This window comes from Akebia trifoliata, chromosome 16 (genome assembly GCF_017979445.1).
Source record: "Akebia trifoliata isolate Shusen 1 chromosome 16, ASM1797944v1, whole genome shotgun sequence".
Taxonomy (NCBI): Eukaryota; Viridiplantae; Streptophyta; class Magnoliopsida; order Ranunculales; family Lardizabalaceae; genus Akebia; species Akebia trifoliata.
The window spans coordinates 29,693,201-29,713,240 of NC_141390.1; the positions used below are offsets into that span (position 1 = coordinate 29,693,201).

Here is a 20,040-nt window from a genome sequence, read left to right on the forward strand (position 1 = left end):
TATCACGATTTTTAACAATGATCATGTAATTTTCTCATTCAGATGCATTATTATTTAAAAGGCATTTTCGTCAATTAAACACAAACTACTATAATAAAATGACTTAAACACCCTCGTCTTCAATCGCAAGACAAAGTCTTTGATTTTCTTTTTCCCAAAAACCTTTATCTTTGCTTGTTTCAATTAGCTTAGTTGGTAAAAATTTTGGGTGATAATACTAGAGACCTAGGTTCAAATCTTGTTATCACCAAGTTACTTAGCTCTTCAAAAATAGGTTTACCAATAATAATAACAATAAACATTCCTATAATACAATTATTAATTTTAATTAGACTTGTGATTTTCTGACTTCCCCTCCCCTCTGACATACTTCCCCTCTATTCTTTTGACATGGCATGTGACAGAATCGTAAATTTTCTTTTCTTGGGATACACAATTGCACATCTTCATAAACATGTATAATTGTGTATCTCGAGAAAGAAATCTACAATTCTGTCACATTCCAAGTCAAGAAAGTAGAGGGGGAGGGGGGGTGGTTTCTTTTAATTATAGAACCTCTTTACACTTTCTCCAACCCCTCGATGAAATCCTTTGATTTTTCTTCTCAAAAACCTGTCATCTTCATCCTCTCCCAAAATCATATCTCGTTCCTAAGATTGAAGATAAGAGTCATTATTTAACCTAGAAGTTTTTTTTTTTTTCCTTTTCAAAACTTGAATGTGATGGAATTTCTCAGATAAAAGACTGAGGTCAAAGGATATTTCATGAATTAGAAAATGCATGGATATCTTTAAATTCGACCAAAGCATTGGGAGTAGTTTTTAAATCTACCATATTTTATATATTTATAATTTTTTAAAATAGATTAACATTTTAGTATAAAATAAAAAATTGTAATCAACTGCAAAAGGTAAGGTTTAGAGATAATTATCGTAAAAGAATCTAAAAAAACATATAAACCCTAAAACAACCAATTCATGCCATAATGTATCAGTTGGGCCCACAAGTAATTGTCCTGATTGATACATCGTAAAGCGGGAGTTTCCATCAAACTTAATGTATGAGTAAAACAAAAGCACAGATTAGCAAATAAAGCGGGAGAGAAGTCTTGTTTCGGAGTTTTTCACTCCCGAGTCCAACTATCCTTACTAGAATAGTGAGGAAAAAGGGATCTACTAAGCCTCATCCACCGTCAAAACAACCCCGAGATGCGTAAATATTATCATCGAATTCGTTATAGTAATCGAGGTTTTATTTGGCGTATTACGAGGTATTTTTGATGGTGGATGAGGCTTAGTAAGGCCTCTTTTTTTTCTCACTTAGTAAGGAAAGGATTTCTCTTCACTCACTATGTCGAAGTAGCCGACCCCATATGTAAGGCTTACTGTAGAGTTTGTCTCTCTCACTTTCTTTGCAAAAATTCCCATCTCCGCGCTTTTTTGGCTTTGTTACAGGTTTACATCGACCTCAAAACCCTAATTTCCTCCTGTAGAAACCCTAGTTTTCTGCTCCAGAAGGATCAACAATGGAGGATTCTTTTGGACAAAACTCGAAGCAACATGAGTTCAATTTTATCTCCATCTCCAAACTCTCTTCTTCTTCTTCTATAGGTCCTGCTTCAGCAGCAATGGCTCGTTTCAGTGTTGTATCTGGAGTTTCTCAGCTTCGATTCCACCAAGAATCAGAGAGTAATGTTCTTCATTTCGATCTTCGAACCACTAAGGTTAGCTTCTTCTTCATTTTCTGCTAAGTTTAGATCATTTTTTGTTTGCATGAATCTTCAGCTTGAAAAACTTTAATTCGATTGAGATTTTGGTTTTTCAGATTTACAAGTCAGGTCCAGTTGAATCAATTTGCGTGAACGAAGGTTCTGAAACCAGCGAGAACGACGAGGTAACGTAGTTACTTAATGGATTTTCATTATGTTTGAATGCTTACTTAGATTGCTAGAAATTGTTGGATTAGAAAGATGAGTGTTCTTATTATGTGTTGGAATTGAACCGAAAGTGTTTCAGTTATCTATGGAGATTCTATAATAAATTTTCCTCTTGAACCAGAAATCTTATTCAACTGCAATTTCCATCGTATTTAGAACAGAGGATATAAGTAAAGCCTTCCATTCTGCATTCCAACAATGGAAGAACGAAGTGGCTGGTGCAGGTTCTGGTATGATACCGAGCATAATTTCTGTCGATTAGAAATATTATGTTTTGATTTGTAAGAATGAGAGACCCTCAAAACACAGCTGCATCTGTACACATGTTTTCCAATATTAATTTTAATTATTATTTATTGGAATATTTGTTGTTTAGCTGTCAAAGATAAGAAACAAAATTTGGTAAATGGTTTGATATTTGGTCTATATTGTAATAGAAAGATGTTCAAGGTTTTGGATGGACAGGAAAATGCGTTCAATTAGTCACAATGCACTGTAATGGGTTTACATATAAAAAAGAGAAAAAGCTTCTTGAACCTATCAATTTATTACTTTTTTTTGATAAATATAAATTTCATTAAGGAAAAAGAGAAAGAGAGGAAGCTGAGGTAGCCCCCTTACAACCAAACAAGAGAAACAAAAAACTGGAAACAAGAACTACAAAAAAACACAAAAGCACAGATAAAGAAATCAAAAAAGAAAAAGCTAAAGCTCCATCTACATGAAACTAAAGATCTCAAATGTCGTCCCAATTAAAAACGAAATCTTGAAAGCGCACTCCATCAAAGTCCTTACTCATCTTTGACCAAAGAAACAGTAACCCCAAAATCTCTAAGATCACTTTGTGAGATGAGCTCTCCTTGCTTTGAAATACCCTATTGTTGCGCTCTCTCCAGATACCCCAAGCAATAGCAGATGGCAGGATAGCCCAGAGATGACTCTTCCTAGCAGAAAAGATATTGAAACTCCACCCCTTTAAAAGATCAAACCAAGATAATGGAAGAACCCAATCCATGTGAAAACTCGATAAGAAGAACATCCAAATAGCACGGGCAAAAGAACAATGAATAAGGATATGATTGACAGTCTCTCCATTCTTAGAACAAAGGAAACAAAAATTTGGTGTAATCCACCCCCGAGCTATTAAGTTATCCAAGGTGAGAATTCTACCCAATGAGGCAAGCCATAAAAAGAACGAGACCTTAGAAGGAACCCGAGTGGACCAAATAACCGAAGGAGAGAAAGAAACCTCTCCCAACGGAAGCAAGCAATTGTAAAAAGACTTGACAGAAAACTTCTTGTCCTTAGTCTTTAACCATTCCCTTTTGTCCTGATCGTCCTCTCTGACTTGGATCAAATTAAGGAGATCTAGAAGAGATGTAACCTCCGTCAATTCCCAATCATTGAAGTTCCTCCTAAATCCCAGATCCCAGGAATTTGTGTTTCCGTTCTGGCTCAGACATTGCCTTACCGAGTTTTTTTTTTCAAAGAGCAAGCGTACAAGGATGGGTATTGGGTAGACAGAGAAGAAGATCCGCACCAATTATCCTCCCAAAATCTAACCTTGTCCCCAAAACCCACTTTGAATCTGATCCCCTTATCAAACTCATCAACACCCTTAAGAATACCTCTCCACACACTGCATCCATAAGTTCCTCTTGCCTCACCACTATACCAACCAAAATCCTTCTCTCCATATTTAGCTTTAACCACTTTCCTCCACAAATTGTCTCTTTCTTCCCCGAATCTCCAAAGCCACTTACCCAAGAGGGCTTTATTCGTTAGTCTTAGCCCTCTAATCCCGAGACCTCCATTCTTCTTTGGAGTGCATACTAACTTCCAATTCACCAAGTGATACTTTCTACCACCCATATTATCATTCCACAAAAAATTCTTCATGAGACTTTCAATCTTAGCTTCTACTGATTTAGGCAAAGAGAATAAGGATAATAAGTAGATCGGGATACTCGTTAAAGTACTTTTAATCAATGTAACCTTACCCCCTTTCGATAGATACTTTGCCTTCCAAGTGCTCAATTTCTTCTCCATTTTCTCGATGACTCCCTCCCAAATATTTTTACTACAGTACGGAGCCCCTAAAGGTAACCCTAAGTAGGACGAAGGAAGCGTATCACTACGACACCCCAAAATAGCAGCTAAGACTCGGATGTTCGGCACCTCACACACTCCAAACAACTTACTTTTTTGCAGATTGACATGTAAACCTGAAATTGCTTCAAAGCAGCATAACAAAACCCGAAGAGTTCTCACTTCATCTCTGACAGGATCTAAGAATACTATGGTGTCATCTGCGAATTGCAAGTGCGATATCAAAGGACCCTCACTATTCACTCTAAACCCCGATAACCTTCCTATCTCAACTCCCCTCCTAAATAGTTTCCCCAAGGCCTCAGTCACTATAAGAAATAAAAATGGGGATAATGGATCCCCTTGTCTCAAACCCCTGGAGCTCCTAAAATACCCTGCCGGACTGCCATTGACTAAGATAGAGAAAGAAACCGAAGTGACGCACTTCATAACCCACCCAATCCACTTAGAACCAAAGCCCATCCTGCCCAACATATACTGCAAAAACTCCCAACTCACATGATCATAAGCCTTCTGCATATCAATTTTTCCTATTAACCCCACATTCTTGTCTTTAATCCTAGAGTCTAGACACTCATTAGCCATTAACACACCATCCAGAATTTGTCTCCCCCTGAGGAAAGCACCTTGTTCTGAGCCAATTAATTTCTTCATCACTTCTTTCAATCTGTTTGCCAATACCTTGGAAATTATCTTATACACCGACCCCACTAAACTAATAGGCCTGAAGTCGCTCAAGTCTTCTGCCCCCACTCTCTTGGGAATTAAAGCCACAAAAGTACTGTTAAGGCCATAATCCAAGCAATCTTTTTCTTGCAACTCCCACACCACTTTCATGAAGTCTTCGGCTAAAATATCCCAACAATGCTTGAAAAATTCCATTGTAAATCCATCTGGCCCCGGTGCTTTGTTCCCCCCCATGGATGCAATCACTAATCTCACTTCATCCTCTCCAATTTGCCTTTCCAACCACTCTCTCTCTTCATGAGTTAACGAATTGAAATCAAGATTGTCTGGGCGAGGTCTTATATTCTCTCTTTCCCTATAAAGCTCTTTGTAGTATCCCACAACACCCTCTCTAATACTCTCTTCTCCTTCCACCCTTCTTCCATTAATCATCAAGTTGACAATTTGGTTGTTTCTTCTTTGGTAATTGGCCACCTTATGAAAAAACTTAGTGTTATTATCTCCCTCTTTTAGCCACTGGATCCTAGATTTTTGTCGCCAACTTATCTCCTCCATCAAAGCCACTCTTTGGAATTCTAATTTAAGCTCCGTTCTTCTCATTCTTTCTTCTATCTCAAGCTCCCCCACTTCCTCCCTGAAATCTAGAGCTTCTATTTCCTTAAGTAGCACCTCCTTCCTCAGCTCTACCCTCCCCAGTTCTTCCTTGTTCCACTTTTTCAATTTCTCTCTTAAAAATTTGAGTTTATTCTTGAAGACCACACCGGGGTGCCCCAACCTAGGGCAGTCACTCCACCATTCTTTCACTAGATCTGCAAAATTTGGATGAAGGAGCCACATATTCTCAAAGCGGAAAGGAATCGGATTGGAACGACATTGCCCCACCTCAATAACAATAGGAGTATGATCTGAAACAGGACTAGGAGCTGCCTTTTGAACCACATCACGAAACTTCTCCTCCCACTCCCCACTTACCAAGAATCTATCTAATCTGGACATCCTAGGGTTTGCTTGATTATTGGACCAAGTAAATCTTCTGCCAAGCAATGGTAAATCCATTAACGCAAATGTGTTAACGAAAGCATTGAAATCCCTCATCCCCTTAGTAGTTCCTTGCCCACCATTCTTTTCATTAATGAATCTGATGACATTGAAATCTCCACCCAACACCCAAGGTTTATCCCAATAACCCGCGAGATCCTCTAGTTCTTCCCAAAATTGTTGTCTCTCCCTACTTATAGTTGGTCCATAAATCCCTGAAAAAACCCATTGGAACTCCTCATTCACACACTTACAAAGGATGGAAATGGAAAACGCCCCTACCAACTTGTCGATCACTTGAATCAAGTCCTTATTCCACATCAAAATAATACCACCTGCACTCCCAAGAGCTGGAAGAGCCACCCAACCAATATTTCCTATCCAAAGATCCTTAATCATCCTGTCCTCACATACTGAAAGCTTTGACTCTTGAAGAGTAACTAAGCTAGGTTTTTTTTTTCTGATAAAAGCTTTCACTGCCGCCCTCTTCATGTCAACTCCCAAACCTCTCACATTCCAAGACAAAATTTTGATCGACATAAAAACCTAAATAAGAACCCTAACTTAACCCAAGATCCACATCTACCCTTATTCCACCTCACTGGCCACTTTTGGCCTCGAAATCCTCTTCACTATTTCCATAGGCGCCACCACAACAACCTCATTCGATTGACCATCCCTGAATGTTTGAATTTCCTGACTATCCGAGTCTACTATACCCAATTCTTCAACCCCTACGCCACTTTCCTTGCTTATCTCTTGCAACTTCTCCTCAAGCATCGCCCTATCCTTTGAATCTCCTATTACTACTCTTAAAATAAGCGAGCAATCCTTATCTTTTGTTTCCGGTACTATTCCGAATTCCTCCGCCATATACAAGGCTTGGCCCATCAACCATTCGACTGTTTCCATCTCTACTATCAATTTCTCCACCTGAATCGAGTTTGGATCTTCTAACCCTCTATCATCCCAATGTCCATCGAAATACCCTCCTGTCCGTGCCAAACCAGTAACCTCTTCCTGGACCTGAGTCAAGGGAATCGCCGACGAAGAAAGACGAAGGGCATCTGTCCTAATCTCCCTCAAATAAACCTCATCCTGAGACAACTCACTTTTCTTGGGGGAATTGATCAAGACTAACGGAATTCGAAGCCTGTTTACCGAAACAGAAAAACAACAGGAAAACCAAACAGAACCCAAACCAAAAACTACCAGAGAGTTGTTCCAAGAAGGGAAAAGAACAACATTGAAGGGAATCAGAGAAGAGTTAGAGATACCTTCTCTTGAAAAATATCCTCGACTATCCTGCCACCCACTGAAACTGCTCGAGTACCCTAGGTCAAACGACAACTCCATATGATCCCCGTGAATGTTACGACCTCTAACCGAATACTTAGAGACTGGATTAAAGGATCCTATCGCCTTTATCGTTTCCGAGTCTTCATCTCCTTCTGTGAGCCTCTCATCTGTATCGTCTTCCAATTCTGTTAGAGAGTTTCGTTTCTTCCAACCTTCACCTACTCTGTCTCCCTGCGACTGCCCTCCCTCCCCCCCTATTCCTCCAACGAATCTACCTTTGTGCATCGTCGTTCTCATACAACCTTCATCCTCGATCATCCCCTCTCCTGGAACTATGAATTTTCCAGCTACTCCTTTCTGATACATCAGCCTGTCTGTGTCCTCCATATCCCTCGAATTCTCCTGCTCTCTCCCCTTGTTCCCTAAATCTGCAGCTTCCTTGTGTGCCTCCCTCGCTATAGTCAGTAAATGAGAAATAATCGATTTGATCTCATCTGTCTGTTGTTTCATGCTGGACAGTCCTCTTAGATACAAAAGCCTCATATAACTCCCACGGGCCTGCTTAGTTTTCAGCCCAATTCTTTTCCGGGTTTCAGTTGGACCTACTCGATTCTTTACGGTTTTAATCTTCGATTTGGGCTTTCTTACTGGGCCTATAGGCTGCCGCGAGCCCAGCTTTCTCTCGTGTCTTCCCTGGACCGTTTCCTGCTGGACTTCTCTAACCTCCTTTTTTGTAGGCCCACCACCAGGACTATGGGCCCCTGAAGTATGTAAACCCCGTTCGATTACTCCTGGCCCGCTCCTCTCTATCATCCCATTCTTGCGCAGCCACCTAGTATACGTTAAGTTAGTAGCTGCTTTAGCTAGCAACCTCCCTATACTCTTGTCTTTAAAGGCCCATCCACGTGGCTTCATTTTGAGGTTGCTTTTAACTCGAATTTTGCTACTGACATAAAATTTAAATTTTCGCCGGCTCAATTGCTTATGATGCACGTCTCTTCCCTTTGGCTTTGATAAATCCCGTTCCATTTCGATATTGCCAGACATCTCCTTCTCCAACTGAGCTTCCTCTATCTCTGTCTGAGAACCAACCTCAGCCACTGATGAGCATCTATCTGCAACTTTGCTGGTCACTTCCACAGCTCCTTTCCCCGACGCCTCTACAGATTCCCTCCTTACTGTTTCATCCCCTACCACCTCAATTCCTACCATATACCGAAATCCATCCACCCAAATAAATAGTCTTCTAGGCGTCTTCCACTGAGAACAACCCACCCTCAACCTCGCTCTATCCAACTTCGCACAATGAAGGGTACTCGAATCCACCTCTATGAGACCGCCCAACTGAGCTCCAATCTCCCTGAACGCCTGGTTCTTCCACAAATGGAACGGTAACCCACTGACGCTGACCCAGCACCCATCTTCCCTCCTCTCTGATTTAATAGAGTTGCAATCTGCAAACCAAGGGCGTAAAATGAACGTATTCTCTCCTACTACAAGTGATCTATTCTCATTCACCCTCAAGAATGCTACTCTGCTACCCAACATCAGAATCTTATTGTTTGGTATCCAATCTAACAATTTGATACTCGAGCATTCTGAATAAGCGAGCTTCACTTCTTCCAAAAACCCCTCCCAATCCGCCTCCATGGCTGTTGTGCTACAAATAAAGGACCATCTCCATTTCCCAAACAGTAGCCCATTATTGTGAGCTTGTACAACTGCCTGATTGTGAGCTTGCTTCGTCGCCTTGATGTAACTCACCTTTTTGCCTGATACTTCTGGAACCTCTCTTACTGACTTCGCGGTAGACGGTTTATCTACTATCTCAGCCCACGACAGAACCTTCCTTCCCTCCTCCACCCGTTCCTTCATCTTCTCGTCTGGACTTAGTATTGTTTTAAAGGCCATACTTAGAACCCCCCAGCCATTTCCTCCTGTACCTGCTGGGAACACTACCCCTCGTGACCGCAGTCTATCCGAGAACTGTTGTAGCTTCAGAAATCTACCAAACGAGTTCTGCTCTTCCTGAATCAGAAATATTCGTCCATCCTTCGAAAACTTGGCTCTAAAGGTTTTTGTTGAACTTCTCGCTTTGTCAAGTTGAATAGCTACCCATTCTGCTTCATCTTCCAAAAGGTGAAGACTCGATTCGAGCCTACTACCCTTTTCCCTCACCTCTAAACCTCTTCTCCGTAGTATCCAAACTCCTTTTATCTCGAACAGTTTCCGTTCAATCTGCACCGTCGTCGTCTTCATTCTCAATCAATCTTGTGGATCATTTCATGTGCTTCTAATCATCATCAATTTATTACTTAATAGCTATGTAGTTTTGACAAAAAAAATTTTGTGGCTTGCCTCTGCAGAAATATCGTTTTGTTGCATGGGCTCTTACATTTTATATTTTTCATAGAAGATTATATTTTTTTAATGAATTTCTGGTGAAAAATCATTTTGCTGACATATGTTTCATATATCTATTCCTAATGAAAATTGTGGTGGTTCAAGCCATGATTTCAGCAAATATTGGCATTGGAATGTGTAACAGAAGCTGGGCTACGGCGATAGGCTTGTGTTTTGGTCATACAATTTTCTTTTTTGGATAGATTAAAGGAAATAAAAACTAGTGGCAGATCGAGATGACCTACCAAAGGGAAAAGCAAAGAAAAAAACAAGAAAAAGGAACAACCCGGCGCTAAGGCTCTGACAAAATACAAATGCAGTCCCATCAGACTATGAAGTCCTCAAAGAAAAGCCCTTTAAACGCCAAGGATCGACAAAAATAACTCTTTGCACGGGCTAGACTTCTCTTCAAACATTCTAGCATTTCTTTCCTTTGAAAGACCCCATGTAATTGCGAACGGCGTTAAACTCCAAAGCAACTTGTTGGAGAGACGAAAGCTCTCCCCCAAGTAAGACCGCTCCATCAAAAGATCTCTCACCGAACCCGGCATGCAACACTCCACACTGAATAAGTATAAGAAATGATCCCAAATATCCTTTGCCCCTGAACAATGCAAAAGAAGATGATTAGCCGACTCCTCATTACCCACGCATGCAACTGGTCAAGTGATAAAATCCTGCCCTTAACCGCAGTCCACACAAAGAAAGCCATTTCAGAAGGCACTCTAGGGCCTCAAAACGCCTCATGGGGGAACACAAAATCCCCACTCCTATTTAAATCATCATAGAACTCTCTCACAGAAAACAACCCATTATTATTAGTAACTTATATTCTTGAATCTTCCTCATCCGTCCCTCTAGTAACATTAACAAGGCACTCCAACAAACGAGAAACCTCCGGCAACTCCCAATCATTCAACGACCTCCAAAACCCTAGGTCCCAAGTAGATCCTCCAACATCCGCCCCGCGAAAACTTGTAATCGGGATATTTTTTTCCTTGAGATGGCAAACAAAGATGGGAAACTTTCCTTCAAGGAGCCCACACCCCACTAAGTATCCTCCCAAAATCTGACTTTATTACCCTTCCTAGCCTTAAAAGCCACTCTATTTTTGACTTGGGGGAGAACTTTAAGAATACCTTTCCAAACATCACAACCATATGGGTTTTAGCAACACCACTCTCCCTTCTGAAGGAGTCTTCCCCAAATTTTGCCGCTATCACCTTATGCCATAATCCGTCCTTCTCTACTCCGAATCGCCATAGCCATTTCCCTAACAATGCACCGTTTAAAGACCCCAAATTTCTAAACCTAAGACCCCGCAATCTCCAAATGGTCATGCATATTGAATCCTGTTATTGTTTACATTGTAATGTATTGAATTGTACTGGCATCCGAGTTTCCAATACGCAAAAGTTAATTATTTTTATTTTTATTTTTCAAGTGTAAATGTATTGAAACTGGGCAAAACGATACAAATGAAGTCGAGGAGACCTAAATAACAACAAACATACAACTACATGCCATCCTTACACATAGTCTCCCACCTTAAATGAGATCTCAAAAAATAGGCCACTGATCTCATTGAAGAGTTTACACCCTAAGAAGGTGAGGCCTAACATGCTAAGGATAAACTCATGGGCCGGCTATTCTTTATAACACCATGATCAAGTGGTAAGATTGGAAGATAATTTGCATTGCTATATCATGTTAGTGTCAACAAATGCCATTGATATGTACTCGCTCCAGCTTATGTTTAAAACCATATTCCATGCACATTTTATGTAGAAATTCTATCATTGTTTTTTGGTAATTAATTAGCAGGTGAAGCTTACTCATTGTAAACAATCACGATTGTTTATTGTTTTTCATTTCCAGGAACTCAATTGGAAAATGGAACAATTTTAGCTCCTACAAGCAAGTTTGATGATAAAATAGAGGCATCTTCTGCTAAAATGTACTTCCATTACTATGGACAGCTCCTGCATCAGCAAAATATGTTACAGGATTTTGTGAGGACAGGTTATATTATTGGACTGTAATTTGTTGTTCTTTTTCAGCTTGTACGACAATAATGATCTTTTATTGACAATTTGTTGGCGGTTTTTTAAAAAAAATAAAAAATTATCCAACCTTGTATTTTATTGTGTCACTAAAGAATATTTATTTTGATGAAATTGTGATGTTTGTCTACTCAAAGTTTCAAGTATGTGATGGTTAGCATGTTAAGATAATTAAACGAAATTTTCTTTGACATAGTAATTTCATTCTTGCTCCAGGATCTTACTATGCTGCAGTCATTGAGAACCGTGCTGATTTTATTGATCGTGTGGTGGTTGATGTTGGTGCTGGTAGTGGTATTCTTTCATTATTTGCCGCTCAGGTACACTGAATTTGTCATCAAAACAACTCTGTGATGCGTTGTGCATAATGTATGTTATTTCTCTTTGTTTGTGCATGTATTTTTTATGTTGAAACACGTAGGCATGTTATTTCACCATATGTTTGTAAGGGTAAGTCGATTCCATGGTGTGCTCAAGTAATGGAATTCCCTTTAAGAAATGTTAAAAGTTAACTTTTTCTACCTAATTGTTGACATTTTTTTATTAAGGACAGACTATTTGATCCATGATGCTCTTAATAAATATGTTTATCAAGATTAAATTTTTTAAGGATGTTTGAGGAAGAATGATGTTGACATCAAAGAAAGTGGCCAAAAATGATATTTACTGCTAAATTAGTCGGCCTGCCTAATTGGGTTGGTTCAAAAGAGTATAATGACTGAAATACCTCAATATAAGATCAAGATCCAAATTTATATATTTTTTATGGGTTCAAATATTGTTTCTTATCACAATGTTTTTTTTTTTTTTTTTTGTTTAAAAAAATAATAGCTCACTAATTGGCTCATAGCTCTTGCAGTATGCAAAATAATCTTCAGTTTTGTTTTCGTTAGGCTGGTGCAAAACATGTTTATGCCGTGGAGGCATCTGAAATGGTGGAATTTGCACGCAGACTCATCGCTGGGAATCCATCACTGGGACAACGGATTACGGTGGGATTATATTTTCTCCTTTAGCACCAAATGTTAATCTCGAAGTTTGTTTCTTTACTATCTTTCGTCAATATCATAATTTTCTTGCTGGTAATTTGTTATCTAAATTGCAGGTGGTCAAAGGTAAAGTTGAGGAAATTGATTTGCCTGTGAAAGCGGATATTCTGATCTCTGAGCCAATGGGTAAGTTTCGTGCCTTGTGCTTTACTTGTTCCTGGTGGGTGTGGTTGGGGGGATGCTATTTCCTTTATGCGTGCATGTCATAAACATTTAGTGGTGCACTTTTTTTTTTCTCATCATGATTGCCATTGTGTGATTGTGAAATCCCCATTTGGAGTCTTTTGAAAGAGTGAATTGCTATATCTTGAGGAACATGCAATTTTCATGGCAAAGCCTTAATATTATGGTGTAATATATTTTTATAAATTGCAAAACCTATTTTTAGGGCTGTAGTTTGGTTAACATTTTTGTATTCTATTCTGTAGAACATGCTAAGGTTTACACACTATCTCATCACTTCTATCTGGGAATTGAGCCTGGTGACTCATGGCGTTTTGGTCTCCCTAGGACCTAAACAACCCTTACCGTTTCGGCCTCCCAATGGAGTGCTTTTTTTCCCTTTTTTTTTTTTGGGTGGGTGGCGGGGAAAGGAATTGGAAAGGGCTGAATGGGCAGGATTAAAGGGACTGTTAGCGGTTTTAGTGGTTGTCAAAGGTTGGGAGGAGTACAGATATCTACCTAAACATCCTCAACTATGTTTCTCGGGCAATCAGAAAAAACCGAGTTTCCTTTTTGGGGTCATTGAGCCAAGAAAACCAGTCGAAAGACCGTGTCAGTCAACTACTGTTTGCTCGGTTTCTTTTTCGCCTTGACAAAGAGGAAAAAATATGTATCGAAACCCTGATATGGTGAGTATGTATTTTGAATATTGTTGCCAAGAAGAATCTCCAAGAATAGGCATGAACTGACAAGACAAGATGCACTCAATAATGTGAACCAGGACTACAAACTGGCCTCTGCAGTGTAAGACCAGTGTAGTTCAAAGGTCCTCTTTAGGGACAGGACTAATTTGCCAGTTCTTCTGACTCAAATATCCTCCTGCTTATTCAAGTACTCTGTTCACTTTTATATAGATCCTTTATATGCTACTGATTCTTCTGAATGTGAAAGAAAATTATTGCAACAAAGCATATTGCAAAAAGTATAAGCCTGAATTTGGTGTTTTATAGGCACATTACTAGTCAATGAAAGAATGCTGGAGTCATATGTGATTGCAAGGGATCGGTTGCTTGTTCCTAATGGAAAAATGTTTCCCACCATTGGAAGGTGAATGTGGCCCTACATGATCAGTTTTTCCCATATTCTGTTGAAGATGTTTGGCCTGAACTTGGATCTTAAACAAATAAAAACATGCACTTTGATTTGGGAATATTTTCAGGAAATCTATGGTTTTCATTGCAACATTAAAATTGCAGTGAAAAACGTTGTTAGTTTTCCTTTGGAAACTGAGTTGCGGTCTAGTTCTGAAGGGTAGATATATCGGTTTTATAGGTTTATTTATTTTCTTTTGACAAGCATTGACTGAAGTTTGTTGTATTTGTTATTTTTATATTTTGGAGTTTGTTTGTGTTTTGGTAGATCTGGAATATGGCTTTCCAATCTTGTTTCTCAGTACATGCAGTATGTCTTAGTCTTATTGTAAGGCATTTCACTTCCCTTTTATGTTAGTTTTATGGGGAAAATAAAGTATTTTATGGATTGCTAAATCCTCTTGCATATGTGAAGTCCACATTTTTTTTTTTTTTGAAAAGTATAATATATTGAATAGTGGAAGAACAAAATACAAGGAGGCCGAGGCAGCCTCAAAAAAACTGAAAAACGAAAGAAATTAAAACATCAATGATTACAAAGAGAATCCCATCTAAAAACAAAGTCATCAAAGGTAATCCCCGCAAACTCTATGTGTTGTTTTGGCCAAAGGTACAAGTAGCCCAAAATCTCCAAGAAGCCTGTATGAGAGTTTCTGATCTTACCATTGAACACCCTGTTGTTTCTCTCGTTCCAAACCCCCCAAGCAAATAGCCGAAGGAAGCATAGGGTTGGGGATGATCTTACAACAACTTATCCCAAAGATTAGGGTGTTCCTCCGGTACCCCGTTTCTTTTCTTAGTTAAGATTCCTTACGTTTTCAAGGTATTCCACCATGAAAAGCAGTTCTAAAGAATCTATGGCCTTGAGGGCAACTTGGTCTTTTCAACAGAGATTTTTCCTTCCAACTTCAAGGTATTTGCGCTCTGATGAAAGCATGTTCTATAAGTTTAATTCAAACAAATATGGCTCTTACAGAGTATATTTGCCAGTTCCCTCAGAACCCTAATGTATATCTGTTTTACTTCTGTAACAAAGGATGGGTATAACCCAAACTCAGGTTGGATTTCTTTTTTTGCAATCAATGACATTTACCAAAACCCACTACAACAGGGTTGGATTGATTTGGGTTAAGGGATTGACCTGATTCTATTTCCATTTCTTGCTATAATTTTGTAGCTTTTGCACCTATTATATGATTGATGAACTGTAACAAAGGAATAATCCTTTGTATTCATTTTTTCCATAACCCTCTGGCATCTAAATTTCCTTCATCTGATATTCATGGCCTTTTTGGTTCTAATTTCTTGAGATTGGTTACTTCTGTAGGATGCATATGGCACCATTCAGCGATGAACATTTATATGTTGAACTGGCAGATAAGGTATAATTAGAAGATTGATTTGTCTATTCTTTTATTTTTTTTTGAAGGCCTGATTTGTCTATTATCAGTATATTTTATTATGATATTATTGGAATAAGGGTTTGATGATGGTGATATGCACTTGTTTGAAAGTGAGATTTTTTCCCCATAAACATTTTTTTGTTTTTAATGTTGTCGTTAATTAATAATTGCTTCTATGTATCTAGGGAACAAACTTAACATTTTAAATTACTTTTATTTATCGAGGAAACCTGCCTTATACAATCACATATTACAAAGAAAACTTTTACCCATTACACACATCTTTCTATTCCAATAAAATTCCTCAAAGAAGCCGCTTTGAAAAACTTTGAAGATCCTACATTTCTTTCCGGAAGATCCTCTGCCCTAAGGACAAAGTAGCGATCTGCCAACTTTGAAACAACGAAAGGACAGAGCTAGGAAGACACCAAGAAACATGGAATACCTCCCTTCAATTTACACATGCAACAATAATCTACATGAACTAAACCCTTAGAAATAAACTCCCATTGACATTATTATAGGCTTTCTCTAGGTCAATCTTGCATACAATCCCTAGGATTCTAGATCCCAGTGTCAAATTGATACACTCATCCGCTATTAGAACCCTGTCAAGTATTTGACGATCCTTGATAAATGTGCCTTGTTCTGGGCTTACAATCCTTGAAAATCTCTTCAAATTTTTTTTTTTTTTTGAAGTGTAATATTTATTAAAACCAAAAAAGGTGCAAAGTAGGTGGTTGAGAAGACTAAGCTAAGAAGGATATGTACCAATGTTTTAAGGGATTCAAATTACTGTGATAAGCAGTTATATTAGGGTGCTACCAAATATATCCAACGTGAATAATTATTAACAACAGGTTTACATTGGCAATATTTGTAACCTGTGTGAGGCTAGAAGATATGACCAAAACCGTTATAATGCTGTTATTTATAATGGATGTTATTAAAGCCATGCTTTTTTTTTTCCTTGCATCCATTTTAATTGTTTCAGAATCAATGTCGATGTGCATCAGAATGTTATTTTACTTTTTTTGAGTCATTGTTCTGCACTTCGTAAGGGCTTGTTTCTCCTATGACTGTGCATAGTTTGTCTATTAATCTCATATTCTATTTTATTCTTAGCAGCATCTTTGTTTGTGCAAAGTAATTTGTCCTAATTGTTATTGGTTGAATGTATTCCAGTCCCTCTTCTGGCAGCAACCAAATTACTATGGGGTCAATCTTAGTCCATTATATGGATCTGCATTTCAGGGATACTTTTCCCAGGTATATCTAACATTCTAACTACTAAACTCTGAAATACTTTGATTGAAAAACCCATCATCTCTATGGTTCCCTTTTACAATATTTCAACTTTGGCTTGGAACTTCTAAAAGTGAGGATAATGGCTCTTAATGCAGTTTTTTTAACACCATTCCGTAGTATTGTTCTTTTGAATAATTGCAATTCTGTTGCAATTGGTAAGTATCAAAATATGCATTTCTAACCTTTGGTTATTCTTTCATAAATGTTGGCCCCACTATTGGATGTCATTTACTAGGTTTGTTGCCTATGCAATGGTTCAATTCAGAGCCTCATGCCTATGTTATTTATTGTGCATGTGCTTAGCTTATATAGTCATGCTATTGACATAACAAACGTGAAAAAAAAATATCATTATAATCAGAAAATTTATTGGTCGTGATCTTCTTTTATGGGGTGTTTTGCTTTTGATACAGCCTGTGGTTGACGCATTTGATCCAAGGTTATTGGTTGCTCCAGCAATATCTCACACACTAGATTTTACTTCTATGAAGGTACAAGTCAAACTCTTGAGATAAGATCCGATGCCTCCAACTTGTAATGCATCATATATTTTTAAGTATACTAAAGGTTCTGTCCTCATATTCCATCTTGTTTGATTATTCTAATCATGACTGCTGCCTTTCTGTTTCCTTCATTTTCTCATAAAAAATGGCACCTTCAGAACAATTTCATGGCATTATTCCTGTTTTGTGGCACTACTTCTCTTCTCTCCCTTTTTTTTTTGGTTGTCATATTATTTATATTTTCTTTCATGTCGTGTTAATTGAATTCTATGTATCTCTGTTGAAAGAAAGAACTCTGAAGCATACTTGGAGTGATCACTATTTTACACATCTGAATTGCTTTGTTTTTTAGGAAGAAGAGCTATATGAAATTGACATTCCATTGAGATTCATCGCTTCTGTTGCCACTAGAGTGCACGGGTTGGCTTGTTGGTTTGATGTCTTGTTTAATGGGAGGTAAACATCCATCCTTGGTTGGTCGTTTAATCTCTTTGCACTATTACCATGCTTGGATCACTATTTTTTTTTTATCTCTATTTTATCTTGATTTCTGAATGGGGATTCGACTGAAATGATCTGCAGTATCATTCAAAGATGGCTTACCACTGCTCCTGGTGCACCAACTACTCATTGGTACCAAATACGTTGTGTTCTCCCACAACCGATATATGTCATGGCTGGACAAGAAATTATTGGACGGCTCCACATGGTTGCCCACAATGCTCAGAGCTACACAATGTACCTTACCATGTCAGGTTAGTGTCGTCATCCTAGTGTTTCTTCAGTTTTGTTGGTATTGTTAGAAGGGTGGCTTTCTTTCTGACATGTTGTGCTCGACTCTCCAAAGCTAAAATGTGGGGAGTTGGTGCGGAACAAGGGGGGATTATTCAGACATCATCTTCCAAATTTGATCTCAAAGAGCCATACTATCGAATGTCCCAACCACAGGACTATACTTGGTCCCAAGATCCGCAGCCACATCAGGTATGTGATAATTACATGCAGGTTGATATGGGGCTATTGCATGTATAGGGATTAAAAAAAGAATCTTTCTGAAGGATTGGATTCCTTCATTTTTTAGGAAAGGGTTGGGCTCCAGGAATAGAAGAATTAAGGATCAATGTTAAAAAAAAAAAAAAAAGGCTTTCTCATTCTATGAATCGTAGACTCAACATTGCAATCACAAGAGTTGCAAAACCTTATGGACAACCTAAGATTCTTGCAGCATTTTGAAGAATGAGGTTTTGTTTCCAAAGGCAATTCACAAGGCCAACTCTTTCACATTACATCTTGTGATTTGGATCAGTAAAAATAAAACCAGGAATGTTAACTAATAGGCACTGGAGCTGATAATAAATTAAGGGAACACAGATAGCAGCAGAAAATTGGATGAAAGAATTTATATTTAATCTCTGAATAGGTACAGACTAGCCAAGCATTCGAGAGGCTTGGAAGCTCTCCAAAATGAGCAAGCTCAATACAAAATAAAACTTCTTGTGTCCCCCCTCAAACCAACTCCTCTCCTTATATTCTCCTCACCACCTAGCCATAACAGAAAATCCTAACAGAATTATTATTCCCTAACAGACCCCACTCTCTATCATAACAGAAAATCCTTAACAGAATTATTATTCCATAACAGACCCCACTTTCTACCATAACAGAAAATCCTAACAGAATTATTATTCCCTAACAGACCCCACTCTCTAATCATTACTTATACGTCAACTGTCGTGTAGAATCCCGGAATTACCCTTGCGCCTAGAATAAGTGAAACGCACTTGTGGCCTAACATTAACCTAACTAACCTTCAACAGTTGCCTGAGTCTACACTGTCAAACAAGAGATTGACCTTCTAGGCTTACGGAACCAGAGTCTGCAGGAATTACATTGAAAAGATTGTTCTCCCTTTTTCTTTCGGCAAACTACATAATTTAGTTAAAGAGAGATTATATTGCCACACCAACTTTTGCTAATGCCGCTCCAATTCACATATAAATCTCCAAAGAATTAGCACACATCATTAGCAAAAGTTGGTGTGGCAATAGAAGCTCTCTTGTTAAAAGGCAAAAAAGAAACGAAAAAAAAATATGTTCATCCTGGAGATGTTAGGTTTACAAAATTGAATTCGGGTTTATCCTATTTAGACTAAGCAACTTAAACTGAAATCATGTTACTGATTTCCTTTATATAGAGAGGAGCAACTATTGTTCAAAGTTTTGTTATGTTTTGGCTGAACAAAATATTGAATGTTTTGAATTGTCTTGGAATGTATAGGTTTTTCTCAGACTGAATCATTGCTTAGAGACAATATTTAACCTTGGAAGCAATTAGAAAAAAAAAAAAAATTACTCGTAAAAATGTCAGACTGAACCCACAACATACTAAAAGCATTATACATAAGTTTCTCTCTAATTCACTCTGGTTCAATGTCATATGTTCAACATTTCATTTGGGTCGTCAAAATCTGTTTTTCTTTTCTTTTCTTATATGTATGTGGTTTTCCTGTGCTGGTGAGAACCATCTAATTTCTACAAAAATGTGTTAGAGCTTGACACACATGGTTTCCTTCTTAATAGGATACACCCCTTCAATCTCCGGATGCAGTAGGATCGAATTTGGAGGTTCCTTTGAACCAATGATATGAGATTTTATTTCAACACCAACACAGGATTTCTTGAACAACCACATTCAAGATCATGTCTGTAACATAAAGATGCCTTTCATTTCTAACAAATTATGTGGGCATTGAATTATTCCTTTCTACTACCATTTTTTACCTCAGCAGTGCCCTGTCCATTGTAAATTCTATATCCATTGAATTATTGCTACTGAGTGTATTGCTAATGAAATGTCATCATCTTGCGGAAATTCGTTTCTTCTGCAGAGATTTCTTTTTCATAATAGAAATTGCTCTGTTCATCTAAAC

At 38.2% G+C, this 20,040-nt stretch overlaps 2 protein-coding genes across 2 annotated transcripts in view; one reads left to right on the plus strand and one right to left on the minus strand.

The window, feature by feature from the left end:
• The window catches only part of LOC147383387 (putative small nuclear ribonucleoprotein F), a 73,308-nt gene extending 66,413 nt beyond the window's left edge, over positions 1-6,895 (minus strand). The window contains exon 1 of the mRNA XM_086427709.1: positions 6,879-6,895. The gene's annotated coding sequence lies outside the window, so the exon portion shown is untranslated. The remainder of the gene's footprint in view (positions 1-6,878) is intronic.
• Positions 1,361-20,039, plus strand: LOC147383393 (putative histone-arginine methyltransferase CARM1). Its single transcript, XM_086427703.1, has 15 exons — positions 1,361-1,723; positions 1,825-1,893; positions 2,058-2,166; positions 11,351-11,494; positions 11,752-11,855; positions 12,429-12,527; positions 12,641-12,710; positions 13,757-13,853; positions 15,225-15,279; positions 16,486-16,569; positions 17,022-17,099; positions 17,464-17,567; positions 17,694-17,866; positions 17,959-18,095; positions 19,691-20,039. Exons 1-15 carry the CDS (start codon positions 1,526-1,528, stop codon positions 19,751-19,753), a joined length of 1,584 nt encoding a protein of 527 aa, XP_086283829.1. The 5' UTR covers positions 1,361-1,525; the 3' UTR covers positions 19,754-20,039.
• Position 20,040: the final 1 nt, after the last annotated feature.

Excerpts from the sequence above, each read along its gene's own strand:
- LOC147383393 (XM_086427703.1), top strand. The coding sequence starts at position 1,526 with ATGGAGGATTCTTTTGGACAAAACTCGAAGCAACATGAGTTCAATTTT. Across the intron at positions 1,724-1,824 it reads TCGATCTTCGAACCACTAAG|ATTTACAAGTCAGGTCCAGT; the intron begins GTTAGCTTCTTC and ends TTGGTTTTTCAG. Across the intron at positions 11,495-11,751 it reads ACAGGATTTTGTGAGGACAG|GATCTTACTATGCTGCAGTC; the intron begins GTTATATTATTG and ends TTCTTGCTCCAG.